This window comes from Gadus macrocephalus, chromosome 14 (assembly GCF_031168955.1).
Source record: "Gadus macrocephalus chromosome 14, ASM3116895v1".
Taxonomy (NCBI): Eukaryota; Metazoa; Chordata; class Actinopteri; order Gadiformes; family Gadidae; genus Gadus; species Gadus macrocephalus.
In genome coordinates this window covers 6696107-6719427 of record NC_082395.1, presented here as the reverse complement: position 1 = coordinate 6719427, position 23321 = coordinate 6696107, and the positions used below count along the sequence as shown (strand labels likewise).

General features: G+C 42.7%; 4 protein-coding genes across 8 annotated transcripts in view; 1 reads left to right on the top strand and 3 right to left on the bottom strand.

Moving 5' to 3' along the window:
- Positions 1 to 6931, bottom strand: part of phf10 (PHD finger protein 10) — a 91604-nt gene extending 84673 nt beyond the window's left edge. For both annotated transcript variants that reach the window (XR_009529053.1, XM_060071830.1), the window contains exons 1-9: positions 6777 to 6931; positions 5685 to 5794; positions 5165 to 5295; positions 4840 to 4923; positions 4629 to 4753; positions 4232 to 4381; positions 3926 to 4035; positions 3650 to 3797; positions 3137 to 3292 (exon numbers count right to left, since the gene is read on the bottom strand). Coding sequence is in view for 1 of the 2 variants with exons in the window: in XM_060071830.1 (XP_059927813.1) it covers positions 3137 to 3292; positions 3650 to 3797; positions 3926 to 4035; positions 4232 to 4381; positions 4629 to 4753; positions 4840 to 4923; positions 5165 to 5295; positions 5685 to 5794; positions 6777 to 6848 (1086 nt within the window). In the remaining variant the exon portion in view is untranslated. The remainder of the gene's footprint in view (positions 1 to 3136; positions 3293 to 3649; positions 3798 to 3925; positions 4036 to 4231; positions 4382 to 4628; positions 4754 to 4839; positions 4924 to 5164; positions 5296 to 5684; positions 5795 to 6776) is intronic.
- Positions 6932 to 8119: 1188 nt separating this feature from the next.
- rab4a (RAB4a, member RAS oncogene family) lies at positions 8120 to 14180 on the top strand. 2 transcript variants are annotated; one of them, XM_060071855.1, is made up of 8 exons: positions 8120 to 8276; positions 8906 to 8986; positions 9585 to 9699; positions 9918 to 9980; positions 10061 to 10215; positions 10363 to 10458; positions 11137 to 11277; positions 11849 to 14180. In XM_060071855.1, exons 1-7 carry the CDS (start codon positions 8261 to 8263, stop codon positions 11250 to 11252), a joined length of 642 nt encoding a protein of 213 aa, XP_059927838.1. In that variant the 5' UTR covers positions 8120 to 8260; the 3' UTR covers positions 11253 to 11277; positions 11849 to 14180. The 2 variants fall into 2 exon arrangements, with proteins under 2 accessions (XP_059927838.1, XP_059927837.1); XM_060071854.1 differs by lacking the exon at positions 8120 to 8276 and adding an exon at positions 8346 to 8581.
- A 523-nt stretch (positions 14181 to 14703) lies between these two features.
- On the bottom strand, positions 14704 to 18238 carry ccsapb (centriole, cilia and spindle-associated protein b). 3 transcript variants are annotated; one of them, XM_060071844.1, is made up of 5 exons: positions 18081 to 18238; positions 17010 to 17422; positions 16719 to 16838; positions 16071 to 16288; positions 14704 to 15816 (listed from the first exon to the last, which is right to left on the bottom strand). In XM_060071844.1, exons 2-5 carry the CDS (start codon positions 17392 to 17394, stop codon positions 15631 to 15633), a joined length of 909 nt encoding a protein of 302 aa, XP_059927827.1. In that variant the 5' UTR covers positions 17395 to 17422; positions 18081 to 18238; the 3' UTR covers positions 14704 to 15630. The 3 variants fall into 3 exon arrangements, with proteins under 3 accessions (XP_059927827.1, XP_059927828.1, XP_059927829.1); XM_060071845.1 differs by lacking the exon at positions 18081 to 18238 and adding an exon at positions 17873 to 18039; XM_060071846.1 differs by lacking the exon at positions 18081 to 18238 and adding an exon at positions 17509 to 17527.
- Positions 18239 to 19388: 1150 nt separating this feature from the next.
- On the bottom strand, positions 19389 to 23171 carry acta1b (actin alpha 1, skeletal muscle b). The gene is made up of 7 exons (XM_060071841.1): positions 22970 to 23171; positions 21932 to 22068; positions 21121 to 21445; positions 20752 to 20913; positions 20310 to 20501; positions 20021 to 20202; positions 19389 to 19899 (listed from the first exon to the last, which is right to left on the bottom strand). Exons 2-7 carry the CDS (start codon positions 22058 to 22060, stop codon positions 19756 to 19758), a joined length of 1134 nt encoding a protein of 377 aa, XP_059927824.1. The 5' UTR covers positions 22061 to 22068; positions 22970 to 23171; the 3' UTR covers positions 19389 to 19755.
- Between the last annotated feature and the right edge of the window lie 150 nt (positions 23172 to 23321).

Sequence of the window (23321 nt, the reverse complement as noted above, 5' to 3'; positions counted from 1 at the left end):
TCTCATGGTTCTATTCTCCAATGATTCCACCAAATAAAGAGAACAGATCAAAAAGACAATTCAAATAGATTGAGAAATGTGCTGTTGTAAAAACATTTACCACTTCTATATCCATACACTCATTTTTTAACTTTTATTGAAACTCTGCTAGATAGACATCTCAAAAAGGTTCCTTCCTACAGAATATACCGTGAAGGACAGCATTAAGCATAGGAAAGAACACAACACAGAAGACAGACTGAGGGTAAAGGGACATTAAGATCAGGAAGTCACAGTCAACAAAGAACCATCTATAGTTACTTATTTTACTTTAAATATCTCTATTGTAGATACAATAAATACACAACACAAAAAAATATGTTTAGTGTATAGGTCACTGACAACAACTAGAGATTTTTCTATACCATTTCTTCCTTGGTGATACCAATTCCGATACTTTAGTATCAGATGATACAGAGTAAGATATTTATTTGGGGGATATACGTTATCTATTTATTTTAACAGCTGTATACTACTAACCTTGTTCTTTACATTTATAATTACCATTATATAATTAACGTAGGTCGGAGATGATGCGTTTCTGACTTCCCACCTCTGACAATTTAATGTTCTTTTCCAGGTTTGCGAACTCGCCGATACCATGTACTGCATTTTTAGGCAGTATTGGAGGCCTTTCCAATACTGGTATCGGTGGCATTTCCGATACTGGTATCGGTAATGGAACAGGTCTAACAACAACAGTGATTTTTTTAAACAGATACTGTGGTCAAGCTTCAAGTTCAATCCAAAAGAGGCAAGAACAATAATGAAAACTAGTCAAAATGTTTAACTAAGTATTTAAACTGTTTGCCAGTTCCCCTTACTTATCTTGGGGCAGATTTACTCTATTATCCCCAAGTAGCATTGCTTTCAGTGAGTAAAAAGTACCCAGAAGCGCACAGTATTGCACACATATAAACGTTGTCTAAGCACTCTGGTTAGTAGAAAACCAGGATAAAAATCATTGGCCTGTCCCCTCTCATGAATTACTGTTGTCTTACAAAATTCAACATGCAATTTACAAAAATATATGTGCTACTTTTTGTAGTATATGGTTTTTTTACCGAGCGTTATTGACATGTTGTGACATTCTAAGTAAAATGTCCCCTGACTGAAAGAAAAGGAAACTTGAACACACATGTACAGTATTGACTTTGTCAGACATGTAAGGGAGTAAATAGAGCGGGTGACAGCTAAACTGAGAGAAAGAGAGGAAAATGAAAGCCGGAGAACAGTTTAGGCCGATCTATCCATTTTAAAACCCTGATGACTGGTAAATTTTATAATTAGACATGTCTAAGTGGTACTATCTCATTCTCATCTCTTTCAAATTAACCATGTTGACCTCCATTGTTTAAGAAATTTTAGAGATTCAAAATAATTGTCCTACTTAAGTGTGAAAGCCCCAAAGTAGCAATTGGTGGAGCTACATCTATGCAATGCTCCAGTTGCATTAAATAATATTGTCTAACTTGACGACCAATTGAAATTGCACAACCTATTTATTGAACAAGAAACACTTAAAAGATCGCTCAAAAATAATTCCAAACAATACTATGCTTCATATAAAGTTTTTTGTGGTAACTATTTGTGTGAGATATTTAATTTCTAAAATAAATATTTCCTCATACACTTGAGCAAGTAAATGCCCTCACATCCTTAAAAACAATGAGGGGTGCCAGAAACATTTCAATATGCTTTAACCTATTAAACTCAACAGATTTCAATTGCATGTACAAAGTCTACGGAAATTATGTTTGTCAAACTGCCTATTTTGGCATCCCTGTCTACAAATTTCTCAAGAACATAACATTTTTTAATAAAAATAAATCAAATAAAAAAAGGTCCAGGGGTTTGCATACAGATCTGTGCATTTGCCCTGTCAAGTATGGTTGCAGGCATATTGCTCCATCAACTCAAAATCCTCAACTTTATTCAATATTTATATTGTAGTTCAAGGCTATGCAATGAAGTAACAGAAGTTATAGGTTTCGCTATGCCCTAAAACCTGAGCTCACTTCTAATAGGAGGAGAAGCCCAAACATCATGAAAGCTGACCAAGTAACCCCCTTTCAGATCCAACTGGTAAACAGAACCTTGTTCACACCACTAACCTCGATCTGAAAGATTATGTCTTTCCGGGAAACGGTTATGAAGAAATACCAATTCTTTGGATAACATAAATAATTAACACCCAACCGAACACTATATTTTGTTGTTTTCACTTCAAAACATGGGCTGTCGGGCGATATTTGAAATGAAAAACGTAGTTTCAATTAATGGTAGTTTGTCAGAGCAGTTCACTTTGACTGGGCTGTGTGAACTAGAACAGAGTTAAATTGTAGCCGTGTGAACAAGGCCCGTGTTTCCTCATCTCACCCAAGATAAGCACAAAGTAAGGCCCACAACAAACATTGCTCTGATAATTTACAACAGCACGTTACTGTTGAGAACACAAAGTATATCATATGTATGCCAACATACATATTCAAATTAGGCAAATTTAGGTATAAACATTAAAACGGACTCAAAACTTTAGATATCTCACATAGGTATAAACAACGTCAGCGTCATTAAAAAAAGAAAAAAGAATATATTTTCTTAAACCAAAAAATAGCAGCCATATGTGTATATTCCTCTAGGTGCATCCGTTGACCACACACACACACACACACACACACACACACACACACACACACACACACACACACACACACACACACACACACACACACACACACACACACACACACACACACACACACACACACCTGAAAAGCGGGGTGGGGGAAAAGTGATCCGCGAAAAAACGGCCGACTGTTCCTCTGAGTGGTTCTTATTGCTTACAGTTTGAAACCCGTCGCATGGCAACCACTTGAGTATGTGGTTGTGCACACGAGGGTGCGTGTGTGACCTCGGTAGAAAGTGCTGCTGGGAACCATAGTAACCAGAGGACAGAGGGAAGGACGCGAGGAGGGGATGGGGGTGACGGAGAAAGGGACTAGAGGAAGTACTACAAGGAGGAAGAGGAGGCGGGGCTAATAAAAGTGCGGCTGCTGTTGAAGGAGAGCAGAGTTCAGGTGGGTTTGTCCTCTACCTTGTACACGGGCGTGGTCGCGGACGCTTTGTGGGGGTGCCGCGGGGTCCCCTCCTTGCCCGGTGTGGTGGTCCGGTCCTTGCCCTTGCCCTTGTGTGCCGGCGCTGCTCCTCCCTCCTGACTCTCCACGTCGGAGGTGTTGCCCGAAGAACTGTCCTGGAGACGGAGGGGAGCCAAGGAGTGAATAAAGAAACGCATAAATGGGGGCATGAAGGGAGCGGGCCGGACAGAGTGGCGGTTAGGGGGTTGGGATACCATCCAAAGGGTACCCCAATGTCTACCTCCATTGTTCTTCAGCAAAACACCCAACCCGGACATGCTCCGTCATAACAACATGATAACGAAAAAAGCCTTAAAAGTCACTTTGGATCAAAGCTTTTTCTAAATAGTGACAAAATAACCGAGCCATGTGAAGCAAGAGTGCAATAATTCACCACATTACACTGCAACGCTATACTCTACCCCTGGAGTGGCCCTCTCGCCCTCCAGGGGCCAGCTGGACATATATCTTACGGATGCATTCTTGTTCTTCTTGACATCTTTGCCGTCTTCAGCGTCATCTGAATCAGGTTCTGAGTCCAGAGCCGGGAGTTCCGGGTCCAGGGGAGGTTCGAAAAGCGCCGTGTTCAGCGGCAGGTACCGCAGCTCGTTGGGAGAGTACCTGCCAGCCGAAGAATTACCAATTACCCATGAGTACCCATTTCCATGCATCACTATACAAGGACACGTTGGCAGTAAAGGTAAGTGGTGCAGGCTGTCAACCTCCCAGGGGAACAATTGGGTTTGTACCTCTTGTAGTATTCCTGAAACTGGCCGGGAATGAGGGCCACAGGATAGGGCCCAGCCCTGGTGAGCTCTGGGGCCAACACCTTGAACCTTCCCTGGGGCACCTGGATGACCTGGGACAACAACACAAGGTTGCTACAGAACAAATCGTTGTTGATGACGCAACCAAAGATGCTATAAGTTGCTTCTTTCCTGTTGTTTGGAAATTTAACTTACTAATTAAATGTGAATGTCTACCACAAATGGCATTCCCATGAGTTAATGTATTGAAGTTTGTAGGATAGTAACAATATGTCTGTGCTAACGTACATGTGTTTGGAGGTCAAAGTAGGCTCTTCTCTCCTCCATGCGCTCCCTGTTGAAGTTGCTGTTGAACTCGGCTGCCTTCTTGGCTGCCTTCTTAATGTACTCCGGGACCTTGCTGGCTTCCACCTTCTGGGGATTCTGCTGCTGCATTTGCTGAGAAGAGCGATGGGAGAAAATATGTTATTAATAGTAATTAAAACATATATTCACCCTCCCGAACTCTAACACATGCTTAGCTCAGCGCTCCTACTAATAAATACAAATGGTATGGCCCAGAGACTTTTTTCCAAGGAAACAAAACCCAAATAATGTGGCCGTTCTTTTACAATTTACTATCATATCAGACATGACATTATGAAGATTTTTTGGGTCAAGACAAACACTCTCCCAGTATACGTACAGAGTACTCTTTGGCTATCCGCTGCCTCTCTCTCTCCTGCAGAATAACGGAATACTCTGAGTGTTTGATGGGGTACTCCTTGATCATCAGGTCTATCACCTCGTCGCTACGAAGTGCGGTTAGACCTGCAGAACACACACACAGATTCAGATTGCTACCTCCATAAAATAATGTAAATGCATGACGCAGAAGTTATTAAGATGCGTCATACCCAAGGTGCACTGCGTCTCAGTGATGACATTCTGTTCTCGCAGGCAAAGCTTTTCTTTGTGGGACAAGTCTCTCCTCTCCAGGTCTAAACAGGAGGCAACGGTTACACAGGCAGAGAAAAGCAGTTTTCAGTTTGCAGTATACACACACACACACACACACTTTTATTTCCCTTCCAATAGAAGTGTGAAATTAATTAAAAGGGGCTTTGTATGTATTGCATGTTTGAATACTTTTTTCCCGGTTCATCTCATTGACATTAAGCATTACAATAGGGACCCTGGTAGAATATGGTACGATACTCTAGAAGGGATCATCGCGCTCACCGGGGTACTTCCTCTTGAACGACGTGACCCCCAGGTACTCGCTGACCTGCTCCTGGAGCATGTAGTACTCCCCCATGTCGTCTGCAGGCCACTTGTACTCTGTCAGGTTCTCTGCTGGAAAATATGTGGGTCTGTGGGGACAGAGGGAAAGCTATAACTGTGAGGATTCCCTCGCCAACGCTTCCTTGTTTTCCATTCAGCAACAGGGAAATATAGGCTGAATATTATTCATATTTTCATTCGTTAAAGTTGCAACATCAGTTTTAGCATGTGATTTTATGACTAACAATATTTGAATTAGTTTCCATCAGCATTGACGACCGATGGGCCTTTATTTATAATAATAATTGTTTTCTTCTTCGACTATAACCAATAATACTTAATAAATATGTTCTACTAATAAATAAATAATTAACTGCATAGATTAGGGTGTAGAGTAAGAAAGTTGTTTAATTGTTAAATTATTTTTGGTTATTGGCCTGAATATGTCTTATATGGCCTGTCCTACATCTCTACCCACCCAGGCTCCTGGCTGGAGGTGTCACAGCTTCTGGAGCTATCCCCAGAACCCATTCTTCTCCTTTTGGGTGGTTGGCTTCCATCATTGGACACCTCCTCAATAACATCCTCCTGAGAGGAAAAACCAGCATGACGCAAAATATAAATACTAGTCCACACGGCTATATGCACACACAGTATAGTTTACCATCACCAACATGTCATTGATTATTTCACCATGATAGGTTTAATGGGAGGGCTTCCCATTGATGTGAATTAAATATTATTAGAAAGGGGGAGTATAGCGTAGGGGTCTATTTTACTCCAAGATATTTGTTTCCATCGATGTCTGAAACCCAAACTCTGAAACATACCCCGCAGCATCCTTGGGAAATATATCTATCCCTAACTTTCAACAGATATTAAATGCAAGTCTATGGCAATGGCTTACTTCTACTCTGGTCTACTCTAGGTTATCGTGACAACACTTGTTAGAAAATAACATTTGTTAAAATATTATTTAGATACTCTGCACATTTGACTCTAAGAAATTTCTTAAATGTTATACTTTGCCACTTTTTGTCACAAATGAATTAAACGTACACAGATCCCAACCACTCGCAGCAAACGAATACTGCAATCTATATTGCACAAATAAATAAACTATGCAATGTTGTGCAACTTTCAAATCTAGTTCAGGTCATATTTTCTGGTGGAACAAAAAGTTAAATGTAAGTAATGTAAACCGACCATACTTACTAATCCATAGGACATTTAATGTTAGTATAACATTAGCGTTACCAACATTAGCTTTCCACGGGGAAATCCAAGCCAATCCACCGTGCATTTATCTTTAAGGTTACATTTTCTTAACACAAACTAACCAACAATTCACATCGCAGTAAACACAAGGGACACTAGGCTACCCTTACACTATTAGACATGAATTGGAAACAAAGGAGGAGCGCTAGCGTAGCTACCAATTCACACACATGAATTAGTTAGCTATCGATGCCCACTGGCTTGCTCTATAACCCGGATTAACGTTGCACACATTTCTCAATGTTCCCACACTTGGATAAGGTTGTTATGGATTCCGTCGAGGCAACATTACCTTGATACATGGCACTCCTGGAGTTGCAGGGCTGCTATCACAGGACGGTCTGACGGGCAGCACAGTGGCCATGTTTGAATCTGATGTGACGAGATGCCGACCAGAGGGTACTTGCGGGCGGCTTGTGGGCGTGTCGAGTTCAATTTATATGTATATATATTTAATCAACATTTAACTGGCAAATATGCACAACATACATAAGATAATATGAAATGTAGACATAAAGGTGAATATTGTTACGCGCAGGGCAAAGCCTGGGGACTAACATTAAAAAATCAAAATTTAGTTGGCGCCTACAAGGGAGTGTGTGTGTGTGTGTGTGTGTGTGTGTGTGTGTGTGTGTGTGTGTGTGTGTGTGTGTGTGTGTGTGTGTGTGTGTGTGTGTGTGTGTGTGTGTGTGTGTGTGTGTGTGTGTGTGTGTGTGTGTGTTGGGGGGGCTCCACTGCCCCCCGGCCCCCCTTCCAAACAGACTCATCCTATTATCAACAGAGATGGTTAAGTGCCCTAACAGAGAGGGTTAAGTGAGATCAAATCTAGGACTATATTATCTATCGTAATAACAGACATCCATTAAAAGATGTAGGCAGGTGCTTCAGTTCTTCTCCCCAGAAAATCTCTTCTTCAGGTGCTTTCTGAAGAGTTTGAGGGACTGTGAGCAGACTGGACGGAGCTGGGTGGACAGTTCCAGCATCAAGCGAAGATAAACAAAAATGGCAAGAATCTGGATGGAGAACTTGGCGGTAACAACACTGGCTCTGTGCAGACTGCAGAGGGCCGCCTTGGGCCACATCGGCGTGGGAGTGCAAGTGTTGTGATGCGTTCAGGTGTAGAACCAGTCATGCCGCTTCAAGGCACTGCCACCAAATCCACATAAACACAGGGTTTCTTATACATTTACATTCAGATGCAAGAAAACCTGACGTTGTGTTTTCAAGTGTCTACTGAACCCACACATTTGGCAGAGTAAGGTGTCCGTATTGTAAAAATAAAATAAGGAAAGAAGAGGCTTTTGGGTTAATATTTAATCTAGTTAGCCCTGCGACGCAACAGCTTTTAATTTCAGACGAGAGACATGAAAATAATATTCAATCTAGAGGGTTTGGATCGTTGTAGGGTACGTCAAAGTGTTGCGATATTAACTCCTCAGTGAAAGTAAAATATAAGACTTTCTAATTATTTAGTGAAGCCACTAAAAGTCAATTTTCGAAATTATATTTAACTTGTTAAATATTTGGCCTAGTTTTCGAAGAACTATGAGAGTCCAACAAAACATAGTCGATGAAAAACATTTGTTATTTTATGGAAGAGGCCTTTACGTTGAAAAGCAAAACTACGGAACCTCGGAAGGACAATCTAGCAAATCCGTAGTTGTAACCCTGGTCCAACCTATCGTCCCATTACACCCATTTGTCAGTGTCTCTTTCCTCTATTCCCTGAACTTGTTCTGAGAAAATCCTTTTTTGTGTGATAACGCCACCCTGGCTATGTCAGAAACTTACGGTAAGAGCCTCGTTGATTAATGATCCATTATTCTCCATCGAGGGGCAAAGGGATGGAGCAGGTGTATCCACAAGGTTTTCCTTGCTACACCTTATTGACAGCTAGCCGGGGCTTAAAGCTAGCAGCTGTCAGTCTGCTAATTGCTGTATCTATTGAAACATTATTGTTTTTCTGACATTTTCTGGAATTGGAAGACTTGAGAGATGAACCTTAATACAAGAGAGATTTGCCTACTTCATTCGTTTGTCGAAATTGAGATGATGTGATCATAATGGTGTGGATGGAGGTATCAAATGGATTGTTCCGTAGGTAACGTTACTTTGGAAGGAATCAATAGTTTTGTTTGTTTTGTATCTAACATTGTGGTTTGGCGAAACATTTTCGTATTCTTTGTCGCGATTGATGCTTGTTTTGCAAGTTTATAACGCCTCCCTTGCCAGCGTACTATGTTCGTAGTAATATATTATTAAAGACTTCCGTGTTTTTCTTTCTAAACTTCGTGAAGCAAAACACTTCACTGATGATAGGGCACACTTCAATAGCTGGCATTGTTCAATCCAAATTCCTGATTCTGTACAACATTCGGTTAGTCATAACGCAACTTATAACGCTTCATGTTCCCTCTTCAGATTTCCTGTTTAAGTTCTTGGTAATTGGGAATGCTGGAACAGGCAAATCCTGCCTGCTGCACCAGTTCATAGAGAAGAGATGTAAGTCTGAAATACATAAGTACTACGTACAACTCTAAATATGTTGTTGTTCAAATAACTCAAAATAGTGATGTTACATCTTATGGTTCCAATGCAACAGCCAACACTGGCAATGTTTTGTCTGACAAATTAATTTCTCTAAAATGGGGCATGTATGTCTATGTGTAGAACAGGCTTGCCCTTATGCTTTTGGTAGAAAATTTTCTCAATAGGATTCAATTTACCATCATTTTCTTTACCTTAAATATCAGTGTTTGAAGCTTACATTTGGGAAGAGGCGGGTTGAGGTCAGGCTGGGTAGACGAATACTATCTGTGAGTGGCAAGTTAATTCATGGGCCATTTCCTTGGTTATGTTTGCAATAAGGGAAATAAAGTTTATTTTAAGAACACAAATGCAACACAGTATTTCTCTTATCTTGTATTACTTGCCTCTGTGTACTACAAATTAACCAAAATATTTTACTTATAGTACTTACCAAGTACAACGATTGTACATTGTAGACAAGTCAACCAATCGGGGTCTTGCACACCTTAAACGATGCAAGCTGTTGGTCTTGGGATCTTCTTAGCCTAATGACAATTTGTTCTATTTCCAGTTAAAGATGAGTCGAATCATACAATCGGAGTGGAGTTTGGCTCCAAGATAATCAGTGTAGTCAACAAAATGGTCAAACTACAAATCTGGGACACGGCTGGCCAGGAGAGGTTCAGGTACCTGATTCAATTATTTTGTAATAAACTATTCTTTAAGCTTTAAAATAAAAGGAAAGGAAACAAAAACGTTTTATTGATCATGAGAATTTTTTAATTTCAGCTTAGTACTTTACTAACAAAAATATATTTGCATCAAATATATATAGCTACTATTATTGCAAAACTGAAGTCTGTCTGTCTGTTCTTTCTATTTAAATATTTATACTGTTTATCAGGTCTGTCACGAGAAGCTACTACAGAGGAGCAGCCGGAGCCCTACTGGTGTACGATATTACCAGGTGAGTCATCTAAATCCATTACAGCACTCCTTTTTATTTAATTGTTCCTTTATTAAACCATCCCTTCACCTCTCTCCCAGTCGTGAGACATACAACGCTCTAACCACATGGTTAAGCGATGCCCGGATGTTGGCCAGTCAAAACATCGTCATTATCCTCTGTGGCAACAAGAAAGACCTGGAGGCTGACAGAGAGGTCACGTTCCTGGAGGCGTCGCGCTTCGCACAGGAAAACGGTTCAGATCCGACTCCTCTTTATCTGTGTGATGGCAAAAAAAAAAGTCCCCCATATGAATAAATGATTGGGCTCGTGCACGTAGTAGCTCATACAGGAACAGTGTATGTTTGATCATAACATTTGTGTGTTTGTGGTTCTTTTTCAGAATTGATGTTCCTTGAGACAAGCGCTCTGACGGGGGAGAACGTTGAGGAGGCTTTTATACAGTGTGCAAGGAAAATCCTCAACAAGATTGAGTCAGGTACAAATGCTGAACACAACCTGACCTGTGTATCACCCTGCAACTTGTATTGCTCTCCTCTGCTGTCATAGTCTGACACAAGATGATACACAGTAATACTTCCATGATACAGAGTCCATTCTGAAGAAATCATTGATAGGGATCAGTGATTAGATTAGGGGGGGGGCACAGGCTGAATGTCCGCCAGTGGAGCAGCATGGTTGGTGCTCCTAGCGCATAACCATTTCTCAGTGTGGGCATTGCAGTCTCCTAGGAACCAATATGTCTTAAGACTGGTTTAGCTGCCTTTTTAAGAGTATTATTGTGTGTATATTTTACACACATCCTACTGGTATCGTTCTCTTGAGTCCTCTACCAATATGCATATACCATATTTTCCAAATTGCCTCTCTTTCTTCAAACACAAACAGTCTACATCGTTGTTGCTGTTCTCAATGTCTGTCTCCATTCTTACACTCTTCTTCCTGCTTAGCCATTCGCCCGCCTACTTACCAAACAGAATCGTTTGGTAAATGGTCATAGTTCAAATATGAATGGCCAGGAATGTGTATCGTTTTGACCCATTTACATTTAGGCGGCCTGCATGAACTGTGTTCTGACACGCGTGTTTTTGGGCCTAGCACAACCAATCCCGGCCCCTGGGCTTCACTTAGGTTTTGGTCGTGTCTTCATTTCCAGGGGAGCTGGATCCCGAGCGAATGGGATCCGGGATCCAGTACGGCGATGCGGCACTGCGACAGCTGCGCTCCCCCCGCCGCGGGCAGCCCCAGGGGGGCCAGGACTGCAGCTGTTAGTGGGCCCCGCCGCTGCATCCACCAGGTGGGGCAACACAACCACACACTAGGGAGTACGTTGGTGGGATCACGGTGTGTTCGAGATGCGTCGTACACCACACACACACACGAGTTGCGGGCTTTTAGCACTTGTAGTGTTCCCGTTTGATTCTGTGGGCATCGCTACAGGACAAGTTGGGGGAAGAACGGACCAACGTGGTACAAATACAAAAGAAAATATATCTCATTACGGGCGCAGCCATTTTTGTTTGTCGAGTTGTCAACCTCGCTGAACTTGCTGGACCCTGCAACTCTCAGGACCCTGAGTGGATACGACCGAACAGGGGCGTGCCACGGTCGGATGTCTCAAGAAAGCTGGGAGACTTCCCATTTGCAACTTATTTGGGTGGTGTACGAGGCCTCTCGAACACACCTTGAGGCGATGAGATCTGGGAATTGTTATCTGGTTCATGATCATTGACCAGCTTGGGTGGCAGCAGGCTGGGTTTTATGGCTGTAGTTGACAATTGATTATTGATCGTCACAAACAGAATGCCAACTGTTTGTATGGGTGTTTGGACACAGGTGTGGTTTTAAATGTACATACTTTTATTCAGGTTGGAAAAAGACCAGTGGAAGAAGAAAAAGAAGAACGGCCTGAGAAAAAAATGTCGATTTGAGGTTACTATTCTTGTGACTTTTTTCTTTTACCTTTTTAACCATTCGCCATCTCCTGAGCATTGAAAAGACTTAATTATACCATGCCCTTGTCTGGAACCCTAACCCCTGGCCTCAAAAAGTCCTAATTGTCGTTTTAGAGTGGGCGTGAGTGAAATGGAGGTACAACGAAAGGCAAGCGTTTGGATGTTGCTTCTTGCTGTACCGTTTATACACATTGCTTCATTACCATGGGCCTGCATTGCTCTCATTATAGCCATAGTTACATGAGCATGTTCATTATAAAAAAATGGTCGAATTAGCTATGTAGATTTTCTCAAAGTGATGTAATATTATATGCATGGAAACACAACACGTGGACATTATGAGGAGTGCATTTGTTATCTGTTATGTTATTGATTTTTTTAAACCGCACTTCATTATGTAGTCATCCCGGGTTAGGCACTGGTCGGCATAGAAGGAGCCGAAGGGGACGAGGAATCCTCTTTGGTCCGTTTTGTACGAGGTAAGTCCTTGTAGTGGTGGATTTTAATTCAAAATCAAAATCAAGGATCAGTACTTGACAGTGGTTTCTATCAACCTTGACTCAGCCCATCCACCAAGCTATTTAATAAAGCCCAACCCATTAATTAGGAAGTGTATCAATGAAAAACTGTGGATTTGTCCCTTCCTCACCTGCTGTTATCAACCAAGGGCTAACCTTCCTCTTCTTGCAAATGGATTCTATCTACCTTATTTCTCTTACTGTCACTCTAATCTTACTGGTATGTTCTGAGTCCTCTACCAATATGCATATGCCAATCTTTTCCAACTGCCTCTTCTGCAAACAAACACCAGTCTTCTTCGAGGTTGTTAGTATCGATATCTATCTCCATTCCTAAACTCTCCTTCCTGTTTCGCCATTCGCCTATCTATGTACCAGACAGAATCGTTACTTAAGCTCTATCGCTATGAATCTTAATCTATTAACTTTCCAATCTATCTTTTCTTATCTTTTTTTCATCCTACCGATGTATGCTAAAGTATGTGCCGAAGCTTCTTCAGGAAAACTCCTCTTGTTGAAATTCTATCCTGTTCACGCAAGGATTCCTACCGTCTTGTCTACTTGCAATCTGTCCAACGGTCTACTCTCAAACCATTGGTCACCATCCCTTTTTATTGTCTTTCTGTTATGCTTTTCCCATCAATTCCGCTTCCCCTACATGTTAATGAGCGTCCCTGCTTCCTTCCTCTTAGTTAATTGGCTACCATGATTTGTTCTGCTCTTAATATCACCATCACTCCTACCTTTCTCGTTCATTCTCCACCCACCTCAATGCGTCTTGCAAAATGTACATTGAGTCTGTAAAAAGAGGTTGACGCATGTTTTATCAAACAGAATATATTAAAGTATTCCATTACGACTTATGTATAGAAAAAAAAAACGTGTATATTAACTTCATGTTTATATTATCATCGTTTAAGGCCTCATCATTCAGTTATTTAAAACGTCCTCTCTGGGGAAAAAAATATAATTTTGGCAGCCTCGACAAGGAAAGAAAAGACGGTCAATGTGGATGTAAATAAAGTTTCATAAATAATAACAGTCTGCCATGAAAGTCAGTTAACCTGTCGGTTGTAAAAAAAAATTGTATATTCGTGGTGCCAGTGGGAGCAGAGTTGTATCGTGTCCCTTGATCACTCCGAGCTGTCAACATTCCATATCATTTAAATAACGATCACATTGTCTTAGTGTCCGTTCATGGTGACCTAAAAAATACCGAGAGCATATTGTGTGAAGCCTAAATTTCCGAACTTGCTGCCATATTATCGTCCATCTGCTCCAGCATGCGCCTGGGTTCACCTTGCTGCATTTTAAATATTTGAAGATTTAAAGTGTATTAAATGTGAGAGTATTTCTTTATTTCAAAAATTACTTTTGAGTCACAAACTCCTTTTATATACCCATTTAAACTGGTGTAAAGTCCTTTTTATTTTTGTTAATCTAAGTGTGTTGTCGTTATTTCCTAATGCTAACGGGTCACTCCCATCTGGTATATTTTAACGATGTAGCCAATTATTTTGGTAGTATTGATTATCTTAAATCACACGGACACTCAAAAATGTATTTGAAAAATAGTGCTTGTCTGAAATTGGACCACTTTTACTGATATGGTTTGATTTCCAGCTGGGATTCTCAGACCCTTTTACTTGATGTGTATGTATGTTTTATCTGCCGTCAATCACATGGATTTTATTTATTGTGTATAATAAAATATCTTTTTGAAATAAGTGACTGCAAATCATAAATGTCAACTACATGAAGAGCCCAAATCCAACGTTTGATAGATGCATCATTGACCCTCCATTGGTAAAGTGTCAATCTAGGTGGTGTTTATTATAAAGCTCACTCAGTTGGCAATATTTTATTAAGGCTGACCATTTGCAAATGTAGATTACAGCCATGGTATTTTAGGATAAAAAGGTTATGAACATAAGTGATTTGTTTGGATTGTTGCCTAATAGTTGTGTTCCATGCTTGTCTTGGTAATGCTGTGAAGTAGAGCCTATAATAGACCAGTTTAAAGACGAGTCAGGCTTCTTGGTTCAACCACGTGAATATCCCAGAAACAAGCCTACACCCACACATAATATGTACAGTACACACCATTCACAATTCTGTGTCCATAACACAAAAGTCATTTAAGCCATAACAAATGAGACGGAGGTCAGTTGGCAGTCAGAGGCCTGCACGCCAAGTGACGAGGATAATCACTCTGGACGTGTATTTGTGATAAATTATAAGCAACACAGATTAGGATTTGTTTGTTTAATCATTTGTTCGGCTCCGCCAGCACAAAACGTTCTGCAACTCGACTGGGACTGGACTGTTGCCAAGCAACACAAACATTTTCCTGCACACTAACTTGCTACTTTGTGTAGGTCTACAGTTATTGTAGGCCAGCTACTATGTATCTAGAATGTATCATGTACATTCATCTGTAGGTTTCCATTTATTGTGAAACCAGTGAAATTAGAGAATGTTGACAGTCTCTTGGTAGCATGTGTGATGCCAATGAGTTTACAGTTCACGATTGTTGGATTAATTAACGATAATTATAAACATCTGTAAAGCGGAGTGATGCATGTATAGTTAAAAGTCCCAAAGCTGTTGAAACCCTATATCAGCGCTCATGGAATGCCTCTTTTCACATCAAATTACTTGGTTGAAAAGAATTGTGTAACACATTATATTAACTATACAAACACTATTATTCAGGTCACAAAAAAAGAAATCTCAAACCAAATACATTTCATTCTGTACAATAACAGGAGTAAAACCATTTTTGTTCTTAACCATTGATTAAAATACATTATGTGTGTTGTAATATACAGAAATAGAAAACCATCATCCACAACCACGATATCCCGAATGAAAAGCTTTTGATCTTATCTAAACTACTCTGCTAACGAAACAAAGACTAAAAATACCTACATGATGTGCAGTCTGACAGACACACTGTGCAAACGCTAAGAACATTAAAACCGCAATTCAATAACAATTTATATTTTTCTAATATAGACACAACCTGTAAATCTACAAAGGATGCTGGTGTACGTGTGTGTGTGTGTGTGTGTGTGTGTGTGTGTGTGTGTGTGTGTGTGTGTGTGTGTGTGTGTGTGTGTGTGTGTGTGTGTGTGTTAGTCTTTGAGGACCACAATGTTGGTCCATCCATTTGTTCTACCGTGCACGGGCGGAGAAGCATCTCATGTACTCCGTCAGCCAGGGGTTAAACTCCGGCTGTTCTGGCCCGGTTCTTTTCTTGTCCAGGTCAGCCGATTTCGCTCTTCGCTGCTCGACTCGCTGGGTCTGGAGAAGACGCTCTACATCCCGCCTGGTCTTGGCTCGTAGTGCTGACTCATGGATCTGACAATGAGAGGGCGGCATGTGAATACATCAAATCTTGAATATAAATACATATCAATCATTTATGTGATTTGGTGGAAGCTTTTATCCAAAGGGTCCATGCTGCTACATGACTTGGCTACATTCGTATTAGGTGGCATGGTAATAAATAACACACACACACACACACACACACACACACACTTTATACATAGAGGGGACGATGAGGGAAGAAAGTAGAAAGTGCTGTGGAAGGTGAGAGAGCGCGAGCTCACCTCCCCAGTGGAGGCCGCAGGGCCCACATTATGAGTCCTCTTGGCAGCCATGTCGGCAGCCCGCTCCCCCTGCCCGTACAGGGCAAAGGGATGCCGGCCCTCCATGCTCTCGTCCCGAGGCCTGTGCTTCGGCGCAGACCTCACTCTCTTAACAAGCTGAGGTGCTTTAGTAGACCTGGAGGCGGTCTTCACCCGCTCTGGGTGGCGGGAAACTCTTTCTGGAAGCAAAAATAATACAAAAAGGAAATGTCAAGTAGTGTGTCGACACTTGTTACCGTCGACATTTTAAAGGAATGTTTGTATTGGAATTATCACCGACTCTTCAAACATGCTTGATCTATTGAGACGTTCATTCAAATCGTCCGTGTTTTACACAAGCCCAATTTAGCATAGTGAATGTTCACTGTTGGCCATGATGTCTATACGGCTTCCAAAACGATCTATTTCCTTCACCGCTTACAACTGTCCTTGATGTTCTACAGTGTAATGTCACTTTAGATAAAATTGTCTTATAAAGACATATGACCTCAGGCCCCTTGGACCTTCTGGTCCAAGGGGCGGCGTCCATATACACAGAGACTGTTTCACTCTTAGCCTTTGATGAGTACATGAGAGCTAGGTGCTGTAAGTCGTTCAGCATTTGGATACCTTGGTCAGGTTGCTTTGCAAGAGTTGGTGGTTGATTACTACATCTACTGTTGGCCCTCTGCTCCTCGCTCTCCTCCTCCACTTGGGGTCTTAACTCGGCCACACCTTCACGTTGGCCTCCTTGAGAGAACGGGGTAGAAGGGAGGTGGGCAAGGGCTGAGTAGGCGGTATTGTCGGGGACATCATTGGAAAATAAGGCATGCAACATATTTTTTCCTTTCACAAACATGACGTTTGCTAAACACAATACGGTTTTATACGTTCCAGAAGTTGATTGGCGCTTATAGTTACCGTTGACAGCAGAGGTCGTATGAGACGCATCCTCAACCTCTTCTGGAAGTTGAATCTTTGGTACCGTTTCTGTGCTACCCGGTAGAGTTACCCTGTGCCTCCCCTGCCGGACTCTACCGTCTCCCCTACATTGTTCATATTCTTCAGCATCTTGTCGGTCTCCTGCGGTTACAGTTTCTGTGGGTTTTTTGTTCGACTGCGTAGGGCTTTCGCTAACATCGGAGTCGGTGTCGGATCCGCTCCAGAACCAAGGGTTGTGGCTGTGCTCTAGAAGCCTCCGGGCCATCCGGTACCTGAACAACTCCTCATAACACTTGGAGTAGGATTCCCATTTGGGATCTTTAAATTTCTTCATGTATTCTGTCCGAATCCTCATGGTTACCATCTCTTGCCTCGCTACTTCCTTCTCGTCTCTGCAAAATAAAAAGAGATTCAGATCAAACCATTGTTTACGATATGTCCACAGTGCATAACAAATAAATGCAAAAAATCCCCTAACCGGTAACAATGTTTATTTACTAAGGCACTCGGACGTGGACAAACTGCACCGCCCAGACATTTAAATGAAAAGCTCCGCACGTTTTAGGCCAATAGTAAAAGAGCTGCGTGCGTGCTCGATGAGTCACGTCACTTCCGTGTCATGTATTCTTCCATCGTATGTATTCAATAACATACGCACAACATGTCGACTCCACGGTAATATATCACACCACATGTCCTTTCGCTCTGACTTTATTTGCCCTTTCATGTTTTAAATGGTTTGAGACGTCATATTTTCTAGGCGTACAGCCTATTAAAGCCTGGAATAAAACATGTTGTTCACACTAATCTACCCTCGAGTTGTATTTTGCGTGTCCATTTACCTAGTTATGAATGTCGGGGATTTACAGCATACTGTAGAAAAAGGCCTAATGGATTATAAGCAACAGTCATCCGAATTAGACATTTCAAATGCTAATGCTATTCAAAATAAAACAATAACATAACACCCACAACTAAAGAGCAATGCCTGGCAACGCAAAAGCAGATATCGCTGTTGGAAAAGGTAATTGGGAGTAATACAATACTTACAGCAGCTCGGATTTCAGCGACGCAAAGTGGAACAGATGGCGTTAATTCGAAGAGGTGGGGCAGCCCAAATATGGGCTTTACGTCGTAGCTCCGCCCTCTCAACGTAGCTACCCACCCGGCCGCATTCAACAGGTGTCCCTCGCTGAGACACGGGGAATGACTAATGCTCTTAGTCCATACATGTTGTTTTAATAACCGTTGACCAGATGAGGCACTACTCTTTTCATTACCATGCCCTGTCGCTATCATTGTATCATTCTCATTTAGACGAATCACAAATTATGTCATCATTGGTAGGTAGGCCTATAGGAGGACGTATGATAAATAATGACGCAGTCTTCTTTTATTGTGATAGGCCTAGTTGTTTGTACGAATCTTAAGTGTATTTATGATACAAACTACTCTCACAGACAAATGATATTTATATATATTGGGAACAGCATGGTTAGGTCTCGGCCAGAATTAGCACACCTTTTGACAAGGACACTACACTTGCGCTCCAGTCAATCCACGCCTGCGGCACAAATATGTCTACGAGGGCAGGATTGCAGACTTGCATGCATGGGGATTTTTCTAAAGATGGCCTGTGAGTTGGACCTTTGTAGCCTGACTGGGGAGACAGAGTTCGGGGTCGGATGTCCACGCCATGATCCACTCGGTCAAAAGTAGAACTGCTGCTGCCGTGACACATTCCTGGAGCGCCAAACCCGTGCTGGGGTGCCCACCCCGCATCCAGGCTATCAGCTGTGATCGGACCGCCGGATCTATTTCTCTCCTTCTTACCGCCCCCCCCGTTTGAATTTCCAATCTATTTATACTCCATTGAACCCAATACCCAGTATGATAAACCCAATACACCTGGCCTGGCCTACAGCTGAATTATTTTAAATAGAGATTTCTTTGGTCTACATCCGCATTATTTTTATATGAGAAGTAGGCCTATGGTATCATCCAATGGTCAAAAGTCTTTTAAGTTTGTGCCTCACCAATAAGCAGACTAGCGTATCATTCTAGTTCTATTGGCCGGGCCCTAAATTCAACTGCGGCCAGCATGCACGCTGTCTCAGCTCAGTCGTGATGAGTCGCTACTGTAACTTTGTCGATAATTAGTAGGCCTACTCCTATTCTACTTCTTTTTTGATAATAAAGGTCGGTCTTCACCTTGGCTTAGCCTATAACAATTGTAATTCAAAAGGCCACAGAATTGCAAAATGAGGAATTTTCAACAATATCTTGAATTCCAATGTTTAGCAGCTTCCACCCACCGATCACCCCTCTTTAATATAGTTTAAAAAAACAGCGGAAAAATACCAAATATTGGACTTTATTAAATTAATAATCGTCATGTATATACACTTACATTCACATGTGCTGGGCTACATGTTGCTGTTTAGATTTTTTTATTATTTTTTGGGGGTTGGATGCATGGTTCAGTGTTGTTTGTTCACAGTTTGTTCTCCGAACAACACAGACAACACACAGCAATCATGATATGCAGATTGTAGAATCATAAAACAAATGCCGACGAGTGTCAACAGCGCAGACGGAAAGTCCGTTGACCGCATGGTGTCGCTGTGCCGCAAGGGGTGGTCCTTCTCCCCGCCCGGTCTCCTGAAAGTTGGTGGTGGTAATGATGATGACGACGGAGACGACGATGGAGAAAAAGGTTGAGGGTTTAGAAGCACTTCCTGTGGACGATGGAGGGGCCTGCCTCGTCGTACTCCTGCTTGGAGATCCACATCTGCTGGAAGGTGGACAGGGAAGCCAGGATGGAGCCACCGATCCAGACGGAGTACTTCCTCTCGGGGGGAGCAATGATCTAGAGGAGGAGGAGGGGAGAGAGTTGTTAGGGACAAGTGACGTTTTTGAAGTGCATTATCCTCGATAATTATAGCTAACTCGTTCATTTCAGTGTGTATTTGTTGGTTAGTCTGCTATACCTTGATCTTCATGGTGGAGGGGGCCAGGGCGGTGATCTCCTTCTGCATACGGTCAGCAATACCAGGGTACATGGTGGTACCACCGGAGAGCACGTTGTTGGCGTACAGATCCTTACGGATGTCAATGTCGCACTTCATGATGCTGTTGTAGGCGGTCTCATGGATACCGGCGGATTCCATTCCTGGTGAGCGGAGAGAGAAAGTTAAATCAGCAACGCTGCGTAAGGGCAAGTATTGGATTATCCAAGTGCGCAATGGTTGGGGAATCCGATCGATCCTCTTTACGCACCAATGAAGGAAGGCTGGAAGAGGGTCTCAGGGCAACGGAAACGCTCGTTTCCGATGGTGATGACCTGACCGTCGGGAAGCTCGTAGCTCTTCTCCAGGGAGGAGGAGGAGGCGGCGGTGGCCATCTCGTTCTCGAAGTCCAGAGCCACATAGCAAAGCTTCTCCTTGATGTCGCGCACGATCTCACGCTCAGCTGTGAGGAGACAAGTTTGGAATTTAAGTGGGGAAAGTCCATCGGTCGCACAGCATCACCGAACGTAGACCATTTTTTCTCGAACGTTAAGAATGACACTCCAATTAAGTCCCAGTTTAGACATAATCAAGTATTACGGCACCGTGAAATATTTTGTTGGATTGTGGGTAATGTCCTGCATTTTCGCGGGATTAATAAAATAACGTGGTTACTATTGGGGGCAGCTATGCTTGAAGCTATGACTCCTTACCGGTGGTAACGAAGGAGTAGCCACGCTCTGTCAGGATCTTCATCAGGTAGTCGGTAAGGTCGCGACCAGCCAGGTCAAGACGCATGATGGCGTGGGGCAGGGCATAACCCTCATACACTGGGACGTTGTGGGTGACACCATCACCGGCATCCAGCACAATACCTGAGAGGAGGCAGGGCCGCGTGATGATTAGACACACAGACCGCACACATACAGTGTGCCTAAAAAATACTATTAGGCACTTTAAGTCTACATTACGCATATCATTTATCAGTCTGAGAAATGCGTAAAAGAGGAGGGGAGATTTTATCGTTCGGTCTTTTTGTTCTTATGAATGAAATTATGTAATGTTAATGTTGTCATTCTTACCGGTGGTACGGCCGGAAGCGTACAGGGACAGGACAGCCTGGATGGCCACATACATGGCGGGGACGTTGAAGGTCTCAAACATGATCTGGGTCATCTTCTCTCTGTTGGCCTTGGGGTTCAGGGGGGCTTCAGTGAGCAGGGTGGGGTGCTCCTCGGGTGCCACGCGCAGCTCATTGTAGAAGGTGTGATGCCAGATCTTCTCCATGTCATCCCAATTAGTGATGATACCGTGCTCGATGGGGTACTTCAGAGTCAGGATACCTCTCTTGCTCTGGGCCTCGTCGCCGACGTACGAGTCCTTCTGACCCATACCGACCATGACTCCCTGGAAGGATCAAATAGGAGGCATTAAAAATAATAGACGGTCTATGAACATATAACGTCGGATACATAACACTCGGATGGACGTTTTACCACCGTGGCTGAACTATGAGTGCGTAATAATAGGCGCCCCTGCAACGTTAACCCTGCGTAAAGGAATACTAGCCAATTGCAGTGTCCACATTTTTGGCAGTAAACACAACATAACCGAGTCTGTCACCTGACGATTTCTAACTGCTTGACTGTCAAGAGTGTAAAGTTACTGCTTGGTGCAGAAAACCCCCCAGAATAAAATAGACTAAATTAATATGAAAATATTTTGGAGGCTTCTAGATTTCACTGCTATAAAAAGCATAGAGATTAAATAATGATGATTGTGAATAGCCTAATAGTCTCCATCTATTCTAGTACACTGTCCTTTGTAACTATGTCCACCCATTTCTGTCTATTGTTTTGTATTGTTTTCTTCAATACGTGTGCGGCTGCTTGCCTGGTGACGGGGGCGGCCAACGATGGAGGGGAAGACGGCCCTGGGGGCATCGTCTCCGGCGAACCCAGCCTTCACAAGGCCGGAGCCGTTGTCGCACACAAGGGCGGTAGTTTCTTCGTCGTCACACATGTTGGCTTCTAAAACAGAGGAGGGAGAAAGAAAGAACAATTACCCCCTACTTCGTTTGATGAAACGCAGGGACGGGACTAACACTAAAACATATTCGATTTCTCGGTATTTTTCCGTACAGCATTGTTGATCCGTAGGACATGGCTATAATCTCAAGCCATCCCAAGCTCTCCCTATATCGACTGCATACGTGTGAATAGTCAAATATTAAATATAATATAATCTAAAATTAAATACTTCAATAAATAAAATACTATTCTATATTGTATTGGAATACCTAAATACTCCAATAGTTATGATTTGTCTTGCCCTGCTCAGATCCCGTATACAGCGCACCTGTTGTGAACCATTACGCACGACAGCCGTTGCGCACACGCTACCTATGTAGAACGTTTCTTGTGTGTTCTGCTAAAGAACAAATCTGATAGTAAGTTTGTCCACTATTTAGGCTTCGAAATATAATCTGCAGTCTAGTAGCCTGCCGAATAACGTTTGGCACATTTACTTTGTCAAGCTGTCAATTGAATAAAACATTAACGTATCACATAAACGCAGATCATTTGTTCAGAGAGAAAGTTGTCTCTTTGCGTAAATATTGTATCGCTGCCGCCTTGGTTTCTATCTGCATCCGTATCTTCCCAGTTTGACTTCAGGCGATGCACTAGAACTATCCTCATCCTGGGAACCGCTCAGCGGCATGAGCTATACTCCAATCGTTTGCTGTCCAATATTATGAATGGAAGACTTCTCAAAGACCGATCACTATCCACACACTGCATCATATCGACTAAACTCCAAACATGTTCCTATAGTCCATTGGTTCCAAAGGAAAGCCCCTCGGGCAAAGCCTGGTCCCCTGTGTTAGGGCCCCAGGAGGAGGCTCTAGGGACGGTATAGATGGTATCTTACCTTAGGTGAGTGTCTACGGCTTGAGGAGAGAAAGACCCAACCACTGCGATTGCTGAACCAGCTGCAACTCTTTCTGCTGCACTACCACTTTATATAGTAACCCCTCGACCATTCAAAACACCACGGACTGTCCCCCTATACCGGCAATCTGCCATATTAGGACGTTGACAGGCCGGGAGGGGGTGGAGGAACACGAGGAGGCGGGGAGAAGACAGCAAGGAACCACGCCGGGATATATGGAAATCTATCAGTTGGACACTAGGTGATGAGGCGAGGCTTGCCTGTAACGTTGCGCGCTCCCGACGAGGTCCTCCAAGGGGGGAGACGAGCGCGCGCCATATATGGAACTGTC